This window comes from Biomphalaria glabrata, chromosome 3 (assembly GCF_947242115.1).
Source record: "Biomphalaria glabrata chromosome 3, xgBioGlab47.1, whole genome shotgun sequence".
In the NCBI taxonomy this organism is placed as follows: Eukaryota; Metazoa; Mollusca; class Gastropoda; family Planorbidae; genus Biomphalaria; species Biomphalaria glabrata.
Genome location: NC_074713.1, coordinates 1,789,935 through 1,798,316, shown reverse-complemented (window position 1 = coordinate 1,798,316; position 8,382 = coordinate 1,789,935). Strand labels below are relative to the sequence as shown.

Below are 8,382 nucleotides of genomic sequence, written 5' to 3'. Positions count from 1 at the left end.
CAGATTTAGAAATAGATTTATCTAAACATCTATAAATAGCAAAATCTGTCACAGTCATCTGCACAAAATACTTCCGTCAACAAAGATGGCGTACTGGTTTCATCGTAATCCACTTAAAGCTACTGGTCCAGTTAATTATGAACTGCATGGAGTATCAACAAATGATGCTACAAGAAAAATATTCAGGTTAATCTCTGACTAGATCTAAAATAACTTAAGATTTCGCTTTAGACTTAATTTAATACAAGTCTCACATTGTTAAAACTTTTTATTAAATTTTTTTTGCTCTGAGACTCTGAGTCTGACTCAGTGACTCTTGTCTTGACTGTCACTCTATCTATTGACTCTGATTGTGAAGTCTGTCAGTGTCACTGTGATACTCAGGATACTGGACTGGATAGTGAAATTCTTTATGTTATTCCTGATAGTGAAGTGATATGGCTGATATGGATGGCTGCCTGGTCGTGCGGTTTGCACGCTGGACTGTCTTTCAGATTTATCGATGGTCCCGGGTTCAAACCCTGCCCGCTCCCATCCCCTTTCGTCCTGCAGGAGTTTAGGACTAGGAAGTAATTATCTTCAACTCTGAAGGAACATCCGAAACATGTTAAACAAACAAACAGTAACTTGAAAACTCAATTGGTAATGACTGGTATGGTGTCATTCATTAGCCTCCTTCAGTCATAGAACTATGGTTCATCTCAAATACTTTTTCATATGGCTGTGGAGCCCTATTTTCAAATTTGGGTGTCATTAATGATTAATTTATTTTATAAAATTTATAAATAGTCTTTGTTTATATTAGTAGATCTATATTACAGACGTTACTTTAAAAAAGAAGATATAATTACGTCCTACACATTTCACGTGTCAATCTAGTTATGCATCTTAATCGATGAGTTAAACTCTGCTAAGTCACTGGTTTTCCTGGTCGACTCAGGCAACCCATTCCATTCTCTAATGGTGCTAGGGTAGAAAGTTAGCGTATGAAATAAGAAATGTGCCTCTATCTTTCATAAGTTTCATTATTTTATTTGTAAATTATGGTTCAGTGTTTTATGTATTAAAAAGCTATCTAGATCTAATGATGTCAGACTAATGACTTGTGAGTCACTGACACTAGATAGTAGGTTAGAATGACGATAATCTATACTATATAGATCTAAAATGTAAATATGCTAGTCTAGTGTGACTCAGTCATTGTGAGTGTGACTGTCATTACTGTCAGGTCTGTCACTGTGACTCGTGCTTGGTTTGTCTAATCATAATATACCATATAATAAACCATAAATATAATAATTCTTCCTTTTTTTTTCCCATTTTATCTTACTACAGTGATCTTCGGATGACCAGAACCAAACTTCTAGATCTACTCACTGATCCAGAGAACTCCAAAGATGTGGTAGAAAAAGCAGAAGCCGAGTACTTGGGTCTACTCCAAGGCTTGTGTATCCCGATGGAGCCGAATGAGACTGAAAACAAACTACGCAAGCTCGTCAAATTTGTTTGGAGGAACAGTCTTCATGGCGTACCAACAGTGTAAATGTGTATTTTGATACACAACATAAACTTATGATTTTCACCTTCACCTATCCCTTAGTCTGTTGAATTGTTGGGGCACCACACAAAATCTATTGACCACCTTTCTCCATTCCTCACTGTCTTTTGCCTTGGATATAATTTCATTTGATGAAAGGCCTGTTCATTTTTTTTATGTTGTCTTCCCATCGCCTTATCTGTCTGCCACTTCATCTTTTTCCTGGTACTGTTCCCTGAAGGAATGTTTTTGCGAGCCATGAGGATCTTGTGATGTGGCCATAAAGATTGCATTTTTTGAATTACTTAGTGTTAGTTCTAAAATAACCCATGCATCAATGTTACTAAAATTACAATGTCCTGCAGACAGTTGTGCAATTTTTTAGTAAACATGTAAAATGAATCATTTACATAAAGTAGAAAACAGTAATGGCATATTGTCAAGTTATTAGACAAAGAAATCCTGCAGTGTCTTAAGTAGCTTTGAAGACCTAGCTTTATTTGTACATATTTTGCGACTACTGTTGCAGCAGAAGCCGTTGTATGCTAGGGTTTATTGCATTAGCAATGCAGTTTTCTAACCTTATCAGAATTCTGCTTCTTGTGGAGCTCAATCAATTAAAAATGCAAAATGTCTGCTCTTTTGTTAACAGTAAAATAGTACCCCATAACCACAGACTTGCCTTCTTTCCTACAATATTGAATAAGCTGTCTTGAAACTTTATGGCCTAGTTACATTAACTCTTTGAGGCCGTAAGAACACTCCCATGGTTGTTTTTACCCAGCTATAAAGCTCTCATCAGCTCTAGCAACGTCAGTGTTTTAAATTTTTTTTTTTTTCTCCCGTATATGTTTTTAATTGCTTAAAACATTATCGTGAATAGTTTCCCTTCATTTTCTAATAGAAAGCAAAAAAGTTAAAAAATTTTCACTCCAAAAGGGAAAAAACATTTATTCCGTCCAAGTGTGGAAAATAATTCCGGAGTCAAAGAGTTAAATTGGTTTTTCTAATTGTGAACATAGCTCAGTAACAAGAAGCAACATTTAAAAAAAAAATGAGAAGCATTAAAACCTTGGCTGTATGGGCTGGGCAAATTCTGTTTGGGCAACAACATTCTAACCATAGCTGATACCCTGTCTCTCAAGATGGCAGCCAACAGTAAATAGTAGTCTTAAAAAGTCATAATAGTAGTGATAATAAAAAGGGTTTTCAGTTTTTCTTGGTTGTTTCTTTTAACATAGTTTGTTTTTAAAAAAAAGCCTCATGTTCCAAGCTGTTGGTCCTCAGAAAAAAAAAGGTTCTTGTTTTCTTGCTTGTATGAAAGATTTTGCGGTGAATGTTTAATATCAAGATAGTACTTTTTAAAGTTTACATTGTAATAAGAACATGATTTCAATTCACAGTGAACGCTCAGACACAGTCTTTGAGTATTTCTCCATGTTGTTGAATGTGGCATTATGGTATAGTAAACATGCAGCCAAGATTGCAGCTAAAGAAGAGTAGGTATTGCTCTGAAATCAGTTTCATTGTCACAATTGTTTTGTAATAAGTAACATTGCACTGTTTCAACAAAACATATTTACTAGTCATTTTTGTTTATTAATTTTGATTATACTGATAATCTTATGTGCAAGAGTTACATAAACTTATACTTGAGAAAAAATACTTCCTATAAACTAAATTATTTCAACCAGAGGATACTTTATATTATACATTTTTAGAAACTAACTTTTTAGTTTGCTGTTATGATTGCTGTGGTAATCTACAAACTGTAGAGGTCAGGGTTAAATTAATGAAATTAAATAAAAAAATATTCTATTTTTATTTTCACTTACAAGTGTGTTGTCAAATATTTCAATGTTTTCCAGTCCAGACATGGAGGAAGCTAAAGAAATTCACAAATGTTTGAGAATCGCTGCTGGTATCTTTCAGTTTTGTAAGGTAAATAGTTTTGTTTGTTGCATTTACATTTTAATAGAGCCAATATTTGGTCATCATCTTTCCTTTGTGTTCCTCGAGGAACATCATCATCTTTTCTTTGCGTTCCTCATGGAACATAGGGCCTCAGTAAAAATACGCCTCTCTTCACTCTATTGTATTACCATCTCTTTCCTGTCCTCTTGGTTTAATGCAGTACACTGCATCACCACATTCTTTCTGGTCTTCTACGTCTTGTGCCCTGGGGGTTCCACTCTCAGGCCTCTCTGTTGTTGGTATCTTTTCTAAGGGTGTGTCCAATCCATCTCCACTTCCTCTCTTAAGATCTGTACCTCTATATTTCTCAATCAACCATCTCCCACAGTTTGGTGTTTTGAATTGTCATACCAGTGTATTTTTAAGATATTTTTGCAGACGTGATAGTAGAATGAATTTTGCAATTTTAATGATACAATACGTTCACTAATTTTTTAAATACAAGTATTTTACTTATCCAAGATTTATTTATGTTTGTGTGACATGGTAATTTATTCTCAGGATGATTTAAGAGTAAAACTACTAGATCCACCAACAGAAGGCTCACAGGACACAGATACTAGAGTGCTGGAGGCTTACATTCACCAATGCACTGCTGAGGCCCAAGAAAGTAAGATGTTGTTTTCTTTGGTGAAGAGTGTACATCCAAAAACATAATGGTTTTAACTTGCCGAACTAAATTCAGAGTGTTTTTAATGATTAGGCTTCTCGTTACAATCTCCTTTATACAACACATATTCCATTTAGATGAACTTATTTCAATTAGCTGCTACGTGTAATTTTTTCTTATTTACAGTCACTCTAGCAAGAGCAATAGAATTGAAGCATAATGTTAGCCTGGTGTCAGCTCTGGCCTTTGAAACTGCTCAGCTGTATCAAAAGGGAGGTAATAAATCGTATCATTCATATTTACATGTTATACATTCGGGAGACCTTAAAAAATAATGACTGAATTTTCTCAGCATTTCTCGTCTGTCTCTTAACTTTGGTTGTAGGGTTTGCTGCGACAGTTTGCGCAACCAAATACCTCCATTTTTTTCCGGTCAGCAGCTGTTAGGGTATCAACAGAGAGGCGGTCCATTCTTTTACATTATGATTTATCCAGCCTGTTTTTCTTTGGGGGGGACAACCCTCTCTTTGTTCTCAGTCCACTGTATATTGAAGGATGACTTTTGACAGTGAGTCATGATTGAATACTAAGACTGCTTTATTGATCCTTATGGAAATTTGTTGTGATAATCTAAGGATCAATAAAGCAGATACAGATTAAATCAGATATATTATATTGTGTATATTATGCATTGGTAGTAAATATATTGTATTACATATGTGCTAATATTAGAAGATATTACGTCGTTGTTTGTTGTTGTTTTATGTGAAAGCAAAGAATCGGACGGAAATAAAAAGTTTGTTATATATGTTTACCTTGATAAAGACAGTCTCGTTGTTATCATTATTAATTAGTAACGTCTACAGTAATTTATTATTAATCTGTGACAACAGGACAATATATATGCAAAGATACATAAATAAAAATAAATAAAAGTTGTTTTTTTTTTTAAATCAAATTTTGCTATGGCCTAATTTTAAACTATGTAACCAAACATCCTGAATCCTTCTAATATAGTTAAAATAGAACCTCAAAGAGTCCTAAATCTAGCCTAAAACTTTCAGATACATCAAAAATAAAGCCTTGTCATAAGCTAGTCTCTTCTAGTTTGTATCACAACTGAAAAAAATAGTATTAGTGTCTTTTTTTTTTAAGAATAGTTTTGGAATGCTATATATAGAATGGATCATTGATGACTCAAAGTTGGCATGTTCATAACAGATAAATTTGTAATGTTTCAGATGATGCGCTTGCAAGTTTAGATCAGAAAGATATTGGAAAGTGGAGGAAATACTTTCAGCTGAAGCATAAATTTTATTTGGCTTGTGTTAGTACTGAACTAGACGAATTTAGTGCAGCTTAGCTGTATCTGGTAGCCAACAGAGAAATATAATAACATTAAGTCGAAATAATTTAAACAAAAATTATTATTATTTTTCATTATTTTTTTTTTTTTATTTCTCTTGTCAGGCTCATAGTTACAATGGAGAGAATTTATTAAACCAAGACAAATGTGGGGAGGCAATACGAGGCTTGCGTGAAAGTGTAGACTGTGAGTACAACTTGACTCCGCTCTCTAATTAAAACATTCTTTACACAAGAAAGACATTTACTTTCAGACTGTATTATTTAGTTTATACACTCACTGTCAGGCTGTGTTGTTTAGTTTGTAAACTCATTGTCAGGCTGTGTTGTTTAGTTTGTACACTCACTGTCAGGCTGTGTTGTTTAGCTTGTAAACTCACTGTCAGGCTGTGTTGTTTAGTTTATACGCTCACTGTCAGGCTGTGTTGTTAAGTTTGAACATTCCTCCTCAGTGTATAGCAAGGCTGAGCAGCTGTGTAAGGACTATGCTGCCACCAAAGGCGTGGGAGCAGTTGCCAAGCCACAAAACCATTTGTTTTTCAGAAAGCTTGGAACAATTATCAAGAGAACTTTGGACAAGTGTGAACGAGAAAATGGATTAATGTGAGTCATTTCAGTTTATCTATAAATTGTCAACTTTTGCTTTATTTAAGAATTACATAAACCTACCTGGAGAGTATTATCACAGTGGCCTTAATCACTTTCTGGTTTAAGATTATTGTGAAAGACTATATCACTTGCAATATTTCTTTTAGGATGTTCACTATTCAAAGTAAATTTGTTGCCGTAGAATAGAGCAAATCATAAACCAAATTTTTCAACTTTTGGCTTTACTTGCTCATCAAACATAACACAGGCTTTGTAAAGTAATGAAAATGGTAGGTTATTTGCAAGGAGTTATCATGTTGTATTTTTTACAATAGTACAGCCTCTCCCTCATTGTATACTGACTATATTTACTTACACATCCAGTTACCATCAAAAAGTTGCTCCAGATGCTCCTTCATTGGAACTGAAGGCCACCTATGGCTTGGTCAGTCCAGAAGAGTATAAACCCCCAGCCTTGAACCAGCTGTGGTCGGTTGAAGTCTACAAACGTTTCAGCCCCCCTCCCAGCGCACAGAAACCAAGCAATGATAAGGTAAAAAAACAACTTAATCATTGAAACAATGTTATGTTCATTGGTACATTGTTTTATCGTTGCACATTATTTTATTGACACTCCAATTGTGTTTCAATTTATGTTTTTCTTCTTGATTTAAGGCCAAAGGCACGGAAGAGAACCCACTTCTGGCTGTTAAAGAAAAAGAAATTAAAATGTCGGAAAAAGATCCTAAAAACAACAGCGGCTGTGTTGTATCATAACAGTGAACTTTCACCATCGTTGCCAACTTTTCTCATCCTTACATGAAAGAAACACTGACAGAACTATTATCCTAAGCCCTAAGCTGATGCAGGTGATCTAGAAATGAGTCAAAAGTCCAAGTGGTTTCTTAAAGTAACTTGTTGAGATGCAAGTATTACAGTTTGAAAATGTCTCTATAATTAACTTACGCTGTATGTAAAGATTACATTTTCAAAAACACTTTTTAACATTTTCACCTTTGAATTTTTTTTTTTATATATGTGCTGCCAGCTACTGCATTTTTCTTTTTTGCCTGTTGCCAACTAATATGCTGATTAGAGGGCTTAGAACTGCTAGTCTGTTGAAATAAACATATTAACAATTATATAATGGAGTTGAAACACAATATAGATAGGGCACTTTGACGTGCAAAAGCATATTATGCAAATAGCAGACACATACACATTTTGAACTTAAGTCAATGTTTTAATAAATAGACATTTTTGTTTTATTTCTGATGTCTTATTCTGAACATTTGATTCAAAACACTGGTTGCCACTATTCAATTCTACAGAAGGTTTTTTTTGTTGTCACCACTAGTGTTGGTTGTGATTTTCTGGAGGGCGAGAAGCTGGTACAAAGCATTTGTTAGAAAGCATCTTTTCAGATGCTGATTTCTTCATGAAAGCTGTAGAAAAAGAAAGATCGATGTCACATGTTTGGGTTTTATTCAGGATTTTTTTTCACGCACCTTGAGTGTAAGACAGTCTACTCACTACAATGTAGGCCTTTCACTCTACTGGCTATACTATTGAATCTAGACATTTATTATTTAAAAAGACACCACCAAGCAAAGCATTGATAATTTGGACAATTTATCAGACAGGGAATTTAGTGTAGGCCGGGTGTTTCCCCAGGCTTTTTAAAAATATACAATCCTCGCATTTTAAGGTTTTCGGTCTTGGCAGTTTGCTCTAATACTGATGTAAAAGAACATCTGGGTCTAAAACTGTAACTGGAATATCCTTGGGACAAGGTGGGGTTGGCCAATGGTCCATTCTCCGCCATCCACAGAGCTCTCCAAAGGAAACTATTTTGCAGTAGAAAGCTTAAAGTGGACTGTGCCCTGTATATGCCCTGTGGAATCATCACATCCTGGATCCAGGCCCCTTCACCAGTTCCAGAAAAAAAGTTCTTGATGGGTTTATATCCAGTAGTAGAGTGTAATGAGACATAGACCTCCGTCAAAAAGCACAAGCACCTAGAGGGGGGGGGGGTGTTCCACTATTATTCGCTTAGTGAAATGCAAGTGGAAAGGCAGTGGGGTTATTTATTACTCTTGGTCATTTCCAAAAGTAGAGGTTTGGAGTTTTCCTTCTCCAATATGGGTTGCGTTTTTTAGGCTGACATGCCCCATCAATACGAAGCTAAACTGGTTTTCAGGCGCCAGTGTTCCGCCTTTCATCCCTTCTCCTGTCAGTTTGTAAGAACAGGTTCCACTGGATTTTTGGGAACATGTGAAGGCCAGGAGCTTGATTTGACTGTTAGAGG

General features: G+C 35.2%; 1 protein-coding gene across 1 annotated transcript; it reads left to right on the top strand.

The window, feature by feature from the left end:
- The first annotated feature begins 30 nt into the window (after positions 1 to 30).
- On the top strand, positions 31 to 7,486 carry LOC106054212 (BRO1 domain-containing protein BROX-like). The gene is made up of 11 exons (XM_056022899.1): positions 31 to 186; positions 1,336 to 1,539; positions 2,941 to 3,036; positions 3,406 to 3,478; positions 4,013 to 4,121; positions 4,308 to 4,397; positions 5,363 to 5,448; positions 5,592 to 5,673; positions 5,939 to 6,089; positions 6,459 to 6,627; positions 6,750 to 7,486. The coding sequence occupies exons 1-11, from the start codon at positions 86 to 88 to the stop codon at positions 6,849 to 6,851; spliced, it is 1,263 nt and encodes a 420-aa protein (XP_055878874.1). The 5' UTR covers positions 31 to 85; the 3' UTR covers positions 6,852 to 7,486.
- The last annotated feature ends 896 nt before the right edge of the window (positions 7,487 to 8,382 follow it).

Bases quoted from the DNA above. Each gene is read 5' to 3' on its own strand.
- LOC106054212 (XM_056022899.1), top strand. From the start codon at position 86: ATGGCGTACTGGTTTCATCGTAATCCACTTAAAGCTACTGGTCCAGTT. The intron at 3,479-4,012 runs GTAAATAGTTTT...ATTTATTCTCAG, and splicing joins GTATCTTTCAGTTTTGTAAG to GATGATTTAAGAGTAAAACT. The intron at 5,674-5,938 runs GTGAGTACAACT...ATTCCTCCTCAG, and splicing joins CTTGCGTGAAAGTGTAGACT to TGTATAGCAAGGCTGAGCAG.